General features: G+C 41.6%; 1 protein-coding gene across 3 annotated transcripts in view; it reads right to left on the bottom strand.

Moving 5' to 3' along the window:
- LOC133554718 (chymotrypsin-like elastase family member 2A) overlaps positions 1-12,974 on the bottom strand; it is a 13,016-nt gene extending 42 nt beyond the window's left edge. The window contains exons 1-8 of one of the 3 annotated variants that reach the window (XM_061903788.1): positions 12,839-12,974; positions 12,282-12,370; positions 7,897-7,994; positions 5,807-5,932; positions 5,605-5,741; positions 1,076-1,221; positions 779-931; positions 1-668 (exon numbers count right to left, since the gene is read on the bottom strand). The exon at positions 1-668 is cut by the window's left edge and continues 42 nt beyond it. In XM_061903788.1, the coding sequence (XP_061759772.1) occupies positions 651-668; positions 779-931; positions 1,076-1,221; positions 5,605-5,741; positions 5,807-5,932; positions 7,897-7,994; positions 12,282-12,370; positions 12,839-12,878 (807 nt within the window). In that variant the 5' untranslated portion in view covers positions 12,879-12,974 and the 3' untranslated portion in view covers positions 1-650. The remainder of the gene's footprint in view (positions 669-778; positions 932-1,075; positions 1,222-5,604; positions 5,742-5,806; positions 5,933-7,896; positions 7,995-12,281; positions 12,371-12,838) is intronic. The other 2 variants (XM_061903790.1, XM_061903789.1) reach the window with 2 other exon arrangements.
- Between the last annotated feature and the right edge of the window lie 2,026 nt (positions 12,975-15,000).

Genomic DNA, 15,000 nt, shown 5'->3' with positions numbered 1-15,000 from the left:
GATATGTTAATTATTTTGCAATGGGTTTTATTTCAGTATTGTTAAACACCTGTTTATTTTAAGAGGAGACTATAAATGAGTCTTTAAAAGTTACATTGGGCTACGCAGTAGTAAGAGGATTCGTACAGCCGCATTTGTCGCAGTTTACCTGACATATGAAACATTTTATGCACCAATAAAAAAAACAAAAACATAACTTTGTCTTGAATTTAAAATTATTATTATTTTATTTTTTTCACGAAAGAAGAATTTGGTGAATGTGCATATGAAATTTGTGGGGTTTGGTACCTCCAAGAAGGTTAAGAACTACTGGTTTATACAGTAGATAAAAATTGTGCGGCTTTAACCTTTTTTGGACTCTTTTTAAAAGTGTTTTAATTCATTTTTAAATTCAGTGTTATTATTCGAAACACATCAACAAATTGGGGGGGGGGGCACTATCCACTTTAGCCGCCAGTCGGTAGTAGAGTGTTGGATGTCTTGAAACATGTTTTGTGGAAATTCCGACTTTGAACACATCAGTTGCTACCGAGAGTGCCGTTTTCCATAGTTTTCAGCAGACTGCATTGCATTGAGGCCGTATGAATCCCTTTGCTACGGTATGCCAAAATACCCAAAAAATAAATTTGACAAACAATTGAGCGTCCTCGTCAGTAGCTGCTCATAACCTGCAAATACAGAAGAAATGACAATCATTAACACACTCGGTTCTCCACCTTAGGCTTCTCCAGTTACTGCATGTCACATGTGGTACGATTATGTGAAAAATGCTTCTCACTTTGTTGATCCAGTCCATGTAGGAGCTGACTTGGGTGAAGACGGTTGGCTTCTGGGTGACGTTGCAGCCCTGGCCAGAACCGAAGCTCACCACTCCATGGACGCTCCATGTGCCATTCGGGTTCTGGCAGTTCAGAGGACCCCCGGAGTCTCCCTGGAACCAACAGCAACTTGTGCATTTTTTTTCCCTATTTTCACTTTCACCATAAAGATTTTTACGGGTCCCCATTTTGCACGTCTGTGTGTGTCTGTGCATGTGTGTGTGTGTGTGTGCGTGTGCGTGTATGTGTGTGCTCACGTTACAGCCGGCAGAGACGCCGTCATCACCAGCACAGACCATCTTGTCCGTCGCCAGGACGCCCCACCAGTCAGGCTGGGAGCAGGTGTCACGGCCGACCACCAGCAGTCGAGCCTGCTGCAGGATGTCAGCCATCGGGCCGTCAGCTGGGTGAGTACGATCAGAAGTAAGACAAATAAGGTGAGTGTGGGGGACAATTAAACATCAGCCTGATAAAATAGCCTCATGAAGTTGTGTTAATTTCGGACTATATTTTTACTTATAAAGGGGGGGAGGACGTGCCAGCAACCTGAGGGTTCCTGGTTGGATCCCCACCTTCTACCAACCTCGTCACGTCCATTGTGTCCTTGAGCAAGATGTTTACCTTATCCCAATAAACATCTGTTCAGTATTGTAACATAAAGGTGTTTGATTGTGAGACATTAAAAGCCACAAAATGGAACGGGTCCATCAGACCCTCAAACGCTGGCTGAGTAACAACAATATGAACGTTGCATGGAAAATTTCTCTGCCAGTTTTTGCGTCCCACAGGGATTCTTCTTTAGTGTTTCTGCATATGCGGTTCCCACACAAGATTGCAACATTGTTTGTCAACACTGTCTGCTCTCATTTTCTCGCACATTTGACCCTCTGATGTTCTGTGTACCTACACTCTGTCCTCCTCCTGTCAAGGCCTGTTGTGTGTGTGTGTGTGTGTGTGTGCGTGCGTGCGCGTGTTAAAATACTGAACATATGTTTACCTTATCCAAATAAACATCTGTTCAGTATTTTAGCATAAAAGTGATTGATTGTGAGGCATTAAAAGCCACAAAATGCAACGGGTCCATCAGACCCACAAACGCTGGCTGAGTAACAACAATTTGAAATGTTGCACAGAAAATTTCTCTGCCTGTTTTTGCGTCCCACAGGGATTCTTCTTTAGTGTTTCTGCATATGCGGTTTCCACACAAGGTTGCAACATTGTTTGTCAACACTGTCTGCTCTCATTTTCTCGCACATTTGACCCTCTGATGTTCTGTGTACCTACACTCTGTCCTCCTCCTGTCAATGCCTGTTGTGTGTGTGTGTGTGTGTGTGTGTGTGTGTGTGTGTGTGTGTGTGTGTGTGCATGTGCGTGTTAAAATACTGAACATATGTTTACCTTATCCCAATAAACATTTGTTCAGTATTTTAGCATAAAAGTGATCGATTGTGAGGCATTAAAAGCCACAAAATGCAACGGGTCCATCAGACCCACAAACGCTGGCTGAGTAACAACAATATGAAACGTTGCACAAAAAAATTATCTGCCGGTTTCTTCATCCCACAGGAATTCTTCTTTTGTGTTTCTGCACCTGCGGTTCACACACAAGGTCGCAACATTGTTTGTCAACACTGTCTGCTCTCATTTTCTCGCACATTTGACCCTCTGATGTTCTGTGTACCTACACTCTGTCCTCTTCCTGTCAAGGCCTGCTGTGTGTGTGTGTGTGTGTGTGTGTGTGTGTGTGTGTGTGTGTTAAAATACTGAACAGATGTTTACCTTATCCCAATAAACATCTGTTCAGTATTTTTAACATAAAGGTGTTTGATTGTGAGGCATTAAAAGCCACCAAATGCAATGGGTCCACCAGACCCACAAACCCTGGCTGAGTAACAACAATATGAAACGTTGCGCAGAAAATTTCTCTGCCAGTTTCTGCAACCCACAGGGATTCTTCTTTTGTGTTTCTGCACCTGCAGTTCCCACACAAGGTTGCAACATTGTTTGTCAACACTGTCTGCTCTCATTTTCTGGCACATTTGACCCTCTGATGTTCTGTGTACCTACACTCTGTCCTCCTCCTGTCTAGGCCTGCCGTGTGTGTGTGTGTGTGTGTGTGTGTGTGTGGTACACAGAACATCAATTTCCACACTTCTATTAGCCCATATGTGTAGGGGGGGTGTATGGTGTGTGGTCATTAAATATTTATTCTGATATATGTATTTCACAGAAAATGAGCCAAAGTCAGTGAATCATTACAGAACAGATGTTTACCTTATCCCAATAAACATCTGTTCAGTATTTTAACATAAAAGTGTTTGATTGTGAGACATTAAAAGCCACAAAATGCAACAGGTTCATCAGACCCACAAACGCTGGCTGAGTAACAACAATATGAACGTTGCACGAAAACTTTTTCTGCCAGTTTTTGCATCCCACAGAGATTCTTCTTTTGTGTTTCTGCATCTGCGGTTCCCACACAAGTTTGCAACATTGTTTGTCAACACTGTCTGCTCTCATTTTCTCGCACATTTGACCCTCTGATGTTCTGTGTACCTACACTCTGTCCTCTTCCTGTCTAGGCCTGCTCTGTGTGTGTGTGTGTGTGTGTGTGTGTGTGTGTATGTGTGTGTGTGTGTGTGGTACACAGAACATCAAACCCCACACTTCTATTAGCCCCATTGTGGTGGGCGTGGCCTGCGCGCCTGCGGGGAAGCGGGGTGTGGCAGGGGTTTTGGCATAAAAGTGATCGATTGTGAGGCATTAAAAGCCACAAAATGCCACGGGTCCATCAGACCCACAAACCAGTAACAACAATTTGAAACGTTGCACAGAAAATTTCTCTGCCAGGTTCTGCAACCCACAGGGATTTTTCTTTTGTGTTTTTGCACCTGCGGTTCCCCCACAAGGTTGCAACATTGTTTGTTAACACTGTCTGCTCTCATTTTCTCGCACATTTGACCCTCTGATGTTCTGTGTACCTACACTCAGTCCTCCTCCTGTCCAGGCCTGCTGCTGTGTGTGTGCGTGCGTGCATGCGTGTGTGTGTGCGCGCGCGTGTGTGTGTGTGTGTGTGTGTGTGTGTGTTAAAATACTGAACAGATGTTTACCTTTTTCCAATATACATCTGTTCAGTATTTTAACATGAAAGTATTCGATTGTGAGGAATTAAAAGCCACAAAATGCAACAGGTTCATCAGACCCACAAACGCTGGCTGAGTAACAACAATATGAACGTTGCACGAAAACTTTTTCTGCCAGTTTTTGCATCCCACAGAGATTCTTCTTTTGTGTTTCTGCATCTTCGGTTCCCACACAAGGTTGCAACATTGTTTGTCAACACTGTCTGCTCTCATTTTCTCGCACATTTGACCCTCTGATGTTCTGTGTACCTACACTCTGTCCTCTTCCTGTCTAGGCCTGCTCTGTGTGTGTGTGTGTGTGTGTGTGTGTGTGTGTGTGTGTGTGTGTATGTGTGTGTGTGTGTGGTACACAGAACATCAAACCCCACACTTCTATTAGCCCCATTGTGGTGGGCGTGGCCTGCGCGCCTGCGGGGAAGCGGGGTGTGGCAGGGGTTTTGGCATAAAAGTGATCGATTGTGAGGCATTAAAAGCCACAAAATGCCACGGGTCCATCAGACCCACAAACCAGTAACAACAATTTGAAACGTTGCACAGAAAATTTCTCTGCCAGGTTCTGCAACCCACAGGGATTTTTCTTTTGTGTTTTTGCACCTGCGGTTCCCCCACAAGGTTGCAACATTGTTTGTCAACACTGTCTGCTCTCATTTTCTCGCACATTTGACCCTCTGATGTTCTGTGTACCTACACTCAGTACTCTTCCTGTCCAGGCCTGCTGCTGTGTGTGTGCGTGCGTGCATGTGTGTGTGTGTGCGCACGCGTGTGTGTGTGTGTGTTTGTGTGTGTGTGTGTTAAAATACTGAACAGATGTTTACCTTTTTCCAATATACATCTGTTCAGTATTTTAACATGAAAGTATTCGATTGTGAGGAATTAAAAGCCACAAAATGCAACAGGTTCATCAGACCCACAAACGCTGGCTGAGTAACAACAATATGAACGTTGCACGAAAACTTTTTCTGCCAGTTTTTGCATCCCACAGAGATTCTTCTTTTGTGTTTCTGCATCTTCGGTTCCCACACAAGGTTGCAGCATTGTTTGTCAACACTGTCTGCTCTCATTTTCTCGCACATTTGACCCTCTGATGTTCTGTGTACCTATACTCTGTCCTCCTTCTGTCCAGGCCTGCTGCTGTGTGTGTGCGTGCGTGCGTGTGTGTGTGTGTGTGTGTGTGTGTGTGTGTGTGTGTGCGTGCTAAAATACTGAATGGATGTTTACCTTTTCTCAATAAACATCTGTTCAGTATTTTAACATGAAAGTGTTTGATTGTGAGGCATTAAAAGCTACAAAATGCAACTGGTCCATCAGACCCACAAATGCTGGCTGAGTAACAACAATATAAACATCCCACAAGGGTTAATCATCTTTCTAGGATTGTACGTTTTACCGGTTCGGTGCTACTAATGAATTAAAAACGTGCTCGCGAATGCATTATTTTTAGCTTTGATGACGTTGGTGACGTCTGTGTCGAGTGACCAGTGGAACGTTTTCCATCCCGTGTTTGCTGCTACCAAAAAGAATGAAGCATTTTGCATTTTTGCAAGGGTGCGTGTGTAGGCAGTGTTGCAATTTGCTCATTTGATTTCAGCAACCTTATTGCTATATGCAATAATAGGAACTTAGTGATGGTAGGCAACACTCACTGGACAGCCGACCCCAGCCGGTGACGTAGCATGCGGTGCCGTGGGGAAGGACAGCATGGGGCTGTGGGAGGCAGGCAGGCATGATGGTGTCAGACAAGAGCACCGGGGAGGAGAGTTTGATCAGGGCGATGTCGTTACTGGAAAAGCCACATTTTACAATCATGTAATGATACTTCACGTCCACTTCAACGGGTGCAGTTACCGGCTGAGAAAGATGTTGTAGTTTTCATGGGTGACCATCTGGGACGCCCTGCGAACCATGGAATTCTCCTCGCTCGCCTCCAAACTGTGCTTCCCCACTTCCACGCTGTAGTTGTAGCGGCTGCTGCTAGCACAAGTTTTTTTTTATGTGTGAGGTTTGATATTTTTGACGGTTCAATATTGTTGTGCACATTGACAAACCCCAAAACCAGTGAAGTTGGCACGTTGTGTAAATCGTAAATAAAACTGTATCCAATTTTTTGGGGGGGCGTGGCCTGCGGACCTGCAGCGAAGCAGGGAGTACCAGGACCGGCTTCGAGATCAGCGACAGGTGGGTAGATGATGCAGCTGAGAGTGTTTGTCTAATGACCTTTTGCTCAGTTAAAGGCAGCAGTCGGGAAGGAGAGACAGAGTTGTTGATGGCGGAACAGGAGAATGAGCACGAACGAGAGTGAGAGCGAGACGGACAGAAATTACTGAAAAAGAACGCAAAGAACATTTATTGAAAAATAAAACATTGTTCACAGAGATGAACGTGGCTATCATGTCCGTGATTGGTGGTCCGAAGAACCCGGAAGAGCAAGTCTTCCACAACAATGAATCCTTTTCAAACCTATATTCAATTGAATAGACTGCAAGGACAAACTGATCAACTTGGTTTTTTTTGGGGTTTTTTTTACAAATATTAGCTAATTTAGAATTTGATGCCTGCAACATGTTTAAAAAAAAAAAACTGTCACAAGTGGTAAAAAAAGACTGAGGATGTTGAGGAATGCTCATCAAACACTTGTTTGGTAGATCCCACAGGTGAACAGGCCATGATTGGTTATAAAATCAGCTTCAGTCATTTGCAAACAAGAACAAATGCGTGAGCAAATTGTCCAACAGTTTAAGAAAAACATTTCTCAACGAGGTATTGCAAGGAATTTAGGAATTTTAACATCTACAGTGCTGATTCTCATCCCAGTCGCTTCACACTGCGAACCGATCCAGTGAGAGCTGAAGATCCTGGCCAGATGAAGCCATCAGGACCACATCACCTGCAAAAAGCAGAGACCTAATCCTGCAGCCATCAAACCGGATCCCCTCAAAGCCTTGCCCGGGTCTCGAAATTCTGTCCATAAAAGTTATGAACAGAATCGGTGACAAAGGGCAGCCTTAGCGGAGTCCAACTCTCACTGGAAACGGGTCTGACTTTCTGCCGGCAATGCGGATCAAGCTCTGACACTGATTGTACAGGGAGCGGACCCCCACAATCAGACAGTCTGTTACCCCATACTCTCTGAGCACTCCCCACAGGACTTCCCGAGTGACACGGTCGAATGCCTTCTCCAAGTCCACAAAGCACATGTAGACTGGTTGGGCAAACTCCTATGCACCCTCAAGAACCCTGCCGAGAGTATAGAGCTGGTCCACAGTTCCACGACCAGGACGAAAACCACGCTGTTCCTCCTGAATCCGGGGTTCGATTATCCGACGTAGCCTCCTCTTCAGTACATCTGAATAGACCTTACAGGGAAGGCTGAGGAGTGTGAGCCAGCGATAGTTGGAACACACCCTCCGGTTTCCCTTCTTAAAGAGAGGAACCACCACCCCGGTTTGCCAATCCAGAGGTACCGACCCCGATGTCTACGCGATGCTGCAAAGTCTTGTCAACCAAGACAGCCCCACAGCATCCAGAGCTTTAAGGAACTCGGGGCGGATCTCATCCACCCCTGGGGCCTTGCCGCCGAGGAGTTTCAACAACATTATGATTTGTACAATTTCAGAATATGCTTGTTCTGTTTTGGAACAGAGAAAACAATCTGAAGTTGTCTTTATTTTTAAGTTATTGTGACGTAATTTTACCACTTGGGAGTAGATTTTTCCCCAATCTAAAATTAGCTTGACACCCCTGATCTAGACCCCAAATACGAGTGGAAAGTCATGTACCGGTTTAACTAAAATGCTGTAGTTTAATACCTACACCTTCTTCTTCTGCACAATGAGGGGGAAATGTTACTTTTATTACAGATTTGATCAAAATAAAATTCAAATTTGAAATAAATTCCATGCTGTATGATGTGTTCATTTCTGATGTTTGGGGTCTACCTGATGCAGTGTGCAGCAGTGAGGACCCACGCAGCTGTGATGAGAGTTCCTCCACACACGTGACTCCAGCGCCCCCTGCTGTCTGACTGGAGGGACACCTGTGCAGCACAAATACATGGAGGATGTTGTAAAGTACACTGCATGCTGGGGTAAAGAGTAAGTGAAGCTGAGGGGATTCAGTCATGTCCATTTGAGCCCACTTCATGGGATTTTGGTTGTTTTGACCATATCAGGTAAGTCATGTATGCAATGGTCAGGACTTTTTTATCAAACATTTTTATCTCTGTTTATACCAGTGGTTCTTAACCTGGGTTCGATCGAACCATAGGGGTTCGATGAGTCGGCCTCAGGAGTTCGGCGACACACCAGACTCATCGTGTGAATAAAAACTTCTCCCTATCGGCGTATTATGGATACCCTTAAACAATGTTACCTTTAATTTTCCATCTGATTTGCAGAAATGTAATTTGTTGTGAGTTCATGTGTTGGTTTTGTTCTTTGAACAAGGGGATGTTCATAGACTGTTCATTTTATGCACCAATAAAAAAAAAAAAAAAAACATAACTATGTCTTGAATTTGAAATTATAATTTTTTAAATATTTTTCATTAAAGAAGGATTCGGTTAATGCGTGGAATTTGTGGGGTTCTGTACCTCCAAGAAGGTGAAGAACCACAGGTTTATACAGTAGATAACAATTGTGTGGCTTTAACCTTTTTTGGCCTCTTTTTTAAAAGTGTTTTAACAGATTTTTAAACACAGCAACTTTAATTTTAAACGAAAAATATATCGTTTTTAAAGGGTTTTTTAATGTTAGTATGTAATTTTTCCATTTTATGAAAATAATTATCCTGTGTTGATCTGAACCCGTTTATATAGTATACAGCGTTTTAGGGTTGTTTTCCAAAAAGGCATTTTGCAAAAAAAAAAAAAGAAAAATTCCCAAAAACATCTGGAACCCTTTTTATTTATTTATTAATTTATTTATTTATTTGTATTTTTTATTGAGACAAATATTTATGTAACAATTTATGTATTGGCGTGGCGCAGTGAGAGAGTGGCCCTGTGCAACCCGAGGGTCCCTGGTTCAATCCCCACCTAGTACCAACCTCGTCACTTCCGTTGTGTCCTGAGCAAGAGACTTCCCCCTTGCTCCTGATGAGTGCTGGTTAGCGCCTTGCATGGCAGCTCCCTCCATCAGTGTGTGAATGTGTGTGTGAATGGGTGAATGTGGAAGTATTGTCAAAGCGCTTTGAGTACCTTGAAGGTAGAAAAGCGCTATACAAGTACAACCCATTTATCATTTATGTATTTAATATTTGTTTACTTACTTTGGTATATTATTATGGTATAATATTATTACTATTATTATGGTATATTATATTTTTAAATTATTTATTATTATTCACTGTTACGTTACAGCGGACAATGACATAGGATACAATTGCTATGGTCTGAAAAGGGGTAGGATTAAATAAACTCGGCTTCTTCCTACTCCTTTTCGGACGTGCTGTAATAAAATGACAGGAAATATGTGATGAATTACATTTTCTTGTATGCATGTTTAAAATAAACTGAAACTGAACTGAACTGAAGTTTTAAAAAGAGGGGTCACAGAACTCCGGAAGGTCTTATCTTTGTCCAAGTGATGTCAGATGAAACAAAAAATTTAGCTGTTCGGGCACAATACCCAGCAATATGTTTGGAGGAAAAAAGGTGAGGCCTTTAATCCCAGGAACACCAAACCTACCGTCAAGCATGGTGGTGGTAGTATTATGCTCTGGGCCTGTTTTGCTGCCAATGGAACTGGTGCTTTACAGAGAGTAAATTGGACGATGAAAAAAAGAGGATTACCTCCAGATTCTTCAGGACAAGCTAAATTCATCAGCTCGGAGGTTGGGTCTTGGTCGCAGTTGGGTTTCCCAACAGGACAATGACCCCAAACACACATCAAAAGTGGTAAAGGAATGGCTAAATTAGGCTAGAGTTAAGGTTTTAGAATGGCCTTCCCAAAGTCCTGACTTAAATGGGTAGACAATGCTGAAGAAACAAGTCCATGTCAGAAAACCAACAAATTTAGCTGAACTGCACCAATTTTTGTCAAGAGGAGTGGTGAAAAAATCAACCAGAACGTTGTGGATGGCTACCAAAAGCGCTTTATTGCAGTGAAACTTGTCAAGGGACATGTAACCAAATATTAACATTGCTGTATGTATACTTTTGACCCAGCAGATTTGCTCACATTTTCAGTATACCCATAATAAATTCATAAAAGAACCAAACTTCATGAATGTTTTTTGGTGACCAACAAGTATGTGCTCCAATCACTCTATCACAAAAAAAAAGACTTGTAGAAATGATCGGAAACTCAAGACAGCCATGACATTATGTTCTTTACAAGTGTATGTAAACTTTTGACCACGACTACATGCATCGCATGTCATGTCCAATGTATTTATTAGGGCTGCGAATATTTGGGTGTCCCACAATTCAATTCAATATCGATTCTTGGGGTCGCGGTTCAATTATATATCGATTTTTTCGATTCAACGCGATTCTCGATTCAAAAACGATAGTTTTCCGAATCAAAACAATTCTGTATTTGTTCAATACATAGGATTTCAGCAGGATCTACCCAGTCTGCTGACATGCTAGCAGACTAGTAGATTTAAAAAAAAAAAAAGCTTTTATAATTGTAAAGGACAATGTTTTATCAACTGATTGCAATAATGTAAATTTGTTTTAACTATTAAACGAACCAAAAATATGACTTATTTTATCTTTGTGAAAACATTGGACACAGTGTGTTGTCAAGCTTATGAGATGCAATGGAAGTGTAAGCCACTGTGACACACACTGTAATTTTTATAAATGTTTAATGATAATGTCAATGAGGGATTTTTAATCACTGCTATGCTGAAATTATAACTAATATAGATTTTTGTTTCACTACTTTTGGTTTGTTCTGTGTCGTGTTTGTGTCTCCTCTCAATTGCTCTGTTTATTGCAGTTCTGAGTGTTGCTGGGTCAGGTTTGGTTTTGGAATTGGATTGTATTGTTATGGTATTGCTGTGTATTAATTTGTTGGATTGATAAAAAAAAAAAAAAAAAATTAGATTAAAAAAAAAAAAAAAAGATAATTGATTCTGAATCGCACAACGTGAGAATCCCGATTCGTATTCGAATCTATTTTTTTCCCACACCCCTAGTATCTATACATCTTTAAAGGCCTTCTGAAACCCACTACTACCCACCACACAGTCTGATAGTTTATATATCAATGATGAAATATTAACATTGCAACACATGCCAATACAGCCTTTTTAGTTTACTAAATTGCAATTTTAAATTTCCTCGGAGTTTCTTGTTGAAAACGTCGCGGAATGATGACGTGTACGCAAGACGTCACAGACTGTTAGGAAATATTAGCGCTGCGCACACACACACACACACAGCTAAAAGTCGTCTGCTTTAACCGCATAATTACACAGTATTTTGGACATCTGTGTTGCTGAATCTTTTGCAATTTGTTCAATTAATAATGGAGAAATCAAAGTAGAAAGATGGAGTTGGGAAGCTTTAGCCTTTAGCCACACAAACACACGGTGATTCCTTGTTTAAAATTCCCGGAGGTGAAGCTTTCCTATGGATCGGAGCGGTCAAGCGAACATGGATCCCGACCAAATGTCAACCAGCAGTTTTTGGTGAGAAAATTGTGGTAAAAAGTCGCCACTTACCGGAGATCAGCTGAGCTTGCACCGTCCATAAAGCTGCCGTCGACTTCCCTGAGACATTGGCGTCAAGACATCCGTGGACACACACCTCCGACTATCAGGTACTGTTATACTCACTAAAACACTAGCAACACAATAGAAAGATAAGGGATTTTCCAGAATTATCCTAGTAAATGTGTCTAAAAACATCTGAATCCGTCCCAATGCAGTCGCTTCTTTTTTTTTTTACTTGATTTTTAAAAAATTTTTTTTTAGTCCGTCGCTATCAATATCCTCAAACACAAATCTTTCATCCTCGCTCAATTTAATGGGAAAATTGTCGTTTCCTTGGTCCGAATAGCTCTTTTTGTTGGAGGCTCCCATTAAAAATAATGTGAGGATGTGAGGAGCTATCAACGAGTGACGTCATCGTCTGCGACTTCCGGTAAAGGCACAGCTTTTCTGATAGCGACCAAAAGTTGCGAACTTTATCGTGGATGTTCTCTACTAAATCCTTTCAGCAAAAATATGGCAATATCGGGAAATGATCAAGTATGACACATAGAATGGACCTGCTATCCCCGTTTCAATAAGAAAATCTCATTTCAGTAGGCCTTTAAAATGCAATATATCATGAATGGGTGTTGATTAGTGCAAGTCAGACGGCCCTCACCTGCCACGGCCAACTGTGAGGCCTGACGTCCACTCCCGCTACCACTCGTTCCACCACAGGAGGGTGGGTAGGAAGGCCACATCCGCAGACTGAAAACATGTCGGCAAAACATTCTATAACCTTTTTTACTGATGCCCATAAGTAAAGTTTCACATTATTTAACAATATTATTTGCACAGTAACTAAATATACAGACTGTACCATTACAACAAATGCGATATCCTTATATTTTCCAGCAATTCACTGTTATTTCACAGTACAAATACTGCAGTAATACAAATTACTGCAAACTCATACTAATTACAATAGTTTGTACAGTAAGTGACAGTATGCAGAGAGTAAAATAACATATATGCAGTAACATCAAATTGGAGTAAAGAATTTCACAGTAAAATGTTGTAAATGTTGCTATACAGGTCATGCAGTTATTAGCCAGTAATTTGCTGGGGATTTACAGTCGATTATTTTTTCACTGAATGTTAAAGCAAATACATCCAATTATTCAACACTAAATTGCAATTGTCTTTCTTTATCGACACATTTTTGAAAGAACTTACCTCTGGCGACCATCAAAGTAAGAACCAGCAGTTTTTCCATGGCTTAAGAGCAAGCAGGTTGTGGTCCTGTGAACAAGTGAACACAACAAGCAAGAAGTGAGGACTCACAACATATGCTTCGTGACAGCATTTTCCCATCACTGCTTTTCCCTCATGGGGGAATATTGTGATGACCCAGCATTTTATTGTAAGTGTTCAAATTCAGCACTTCAGAGAAGGTATCACAAGATACAGTTGTGATCAAAATTATTCAACCCCCACACAATTTTGGTGTTTTAGCAAGTTGGACATTTATTCCGTATTTTGTTTATAGTCATATCAAATAAAGATATGTCAAATGGACCAATGCAACTTAAATTGTAACACTGTATTTTACAAAATAGATATATAGTACTTTATTGATTCCTTCAGGAGAATTCCTTCAGGAAAAATACCAAAAAAGGAAATTTTTCTTAATATTTCATTGACAATATGATTCAACCCCCTAGTTACATGCATCTTTAGTGCTTAGTAGAACACCCTTTGGCAGTAATGACATCCTTCAAACGTGATACATAACCGGACACAAGCTTCTTGCAACGATCTACAGGTATTTTAGCCCATTCCTCTTGGGCAAAGGCCTCCAGTTCATTCATATTCTTGGGCTTGCGTGCTGCAACTGCCTTATTCAAGTCCCACCACAGGTTTTCTATAGGATTTAGGTCTGGCGACTGTAAAGGCCACTCCAGAGTCTTCCAGCCCTTCTTCTGCAACCACTCTGATGTTGATTTGGAGGTATGCTTGGGATCCTTGTCCTGTTGGAAGGTCCAACGTCTCCCAAGCCTCAGCTTCGTCACTGACTTCATGACATTTGCAGCCAATATATCCTGCTAGGAAATAGAATTCATAATGCCTTGAACGCGTTGGAGATTCCCGGTACCTGAGGCCGAGAAACAGCCCCAGAGCATGATTGACCCCGCACCATGCTTAACAGTAAGCAACGTGTTCTTCTCTTTGTAAGCTTCATTTTTTCTCCTCCAGACTTAACGTTGATTCATAGGCCCAAAGAGTTCCACTTTTGTCTCATCACTCCATAGAACAGTTTCCCAAAACCTTTGGAGTTTGTCCAGATGATTTTTGGCATACTGGAGTCTATTTTTCGTCTGCCTGGTAGTCAGAAGTGGGGTGCGCCTGGGAGTTCTGGCATGGAGGCCTTCATCTCGTAGGGCGCGCCTTAATGTCTGTGACAAAACCTGCGTTCCCCCCTCTGGAATGTCCTGCTGTAGTTACTCAGCTGTTACCCGGGGGTTTTTCACCATTGTACGCTTCAAATACCGGACAGCAGTTGCACACAGCATCCTCTGTTTCCACTGTGCCTTTAGCTTTAAACTTGCGAATTATGCTCCCGAGTGTGTCTCTTGGAATGTGTAATGTCTTTGCTATTTTCTTATATCCATATCCTGTCTTATGAAGAGAAATTACCTCCTCTCTTGACTTCTTTGACCACTCCCTGGACTTCACCATGTTGCAAATACACCATTGACCATCTACAAGAAGTTGAGCGTCACAATCTTTTTCAATCAGTTTAATTGTTGCTCGTTATGGTTCTTATCACATTTACAGGTGTTTTCAACACCTGATTGAAAAGACCTTTTTCAAATTCTGTTCTTAAGAGTTATGATCTTCAAGGGGTTGAATAATTTTGTCAATGAGATATTAAGAGAAATGACACTGTTTGGTATGTTACAAAATATAATGTTATAATTCAAGTTGCATTTGTCTATTTAATCCATCTTTATTTGATATGAATATAAACAAAATACGGAATAAATGTCCACCAAAATTGTGTGGGGGTTGAATAATTTTGATCACAACTGTACATTGCAGGCATATGGACAAGATATGTCAGCATAAAAAAAAAAAGAGTACTATTATGTACTATTTAGGGATGCACCGATTAATCGGTAACCGAATATATTCGGTCGATTATGGCAAAAAAAGCCACATTCGGCCTTCAGTGGAATGAGTTAAAAACAAGGCCGAATAGTGGCATGTGACGCAATTTTTTGACGCAGTGACGCAATCAACCAACGTGCAGTGACGCGGTGACGTTGGGATATGTTGTGTACCTGTATAAATGTATGAGGTTACAAGCACACACTCTTTGAGATTTAGTGGGGCGT

This window comes from Nerophis ophidion, linkage group LG06 (assembly GCF_033978795.1).
Source record: "Nerophis ophidion isolate RoL-2023_Sa linkage group LG06, RoL_Noph_v1.0, whole genome shotgun sequence".
NCBI classification, from domain to species: Eukaryota; Metazoa; Chordata; class Actinopteri; order Syngnathiformes; family Syngnathidae; genus Nerophis; species Nerophis ophidion.
Note: the sequence above shows the minus strand (reverse complement) of the source record. Positions and strands in the feature narration are given on the sequence as shown.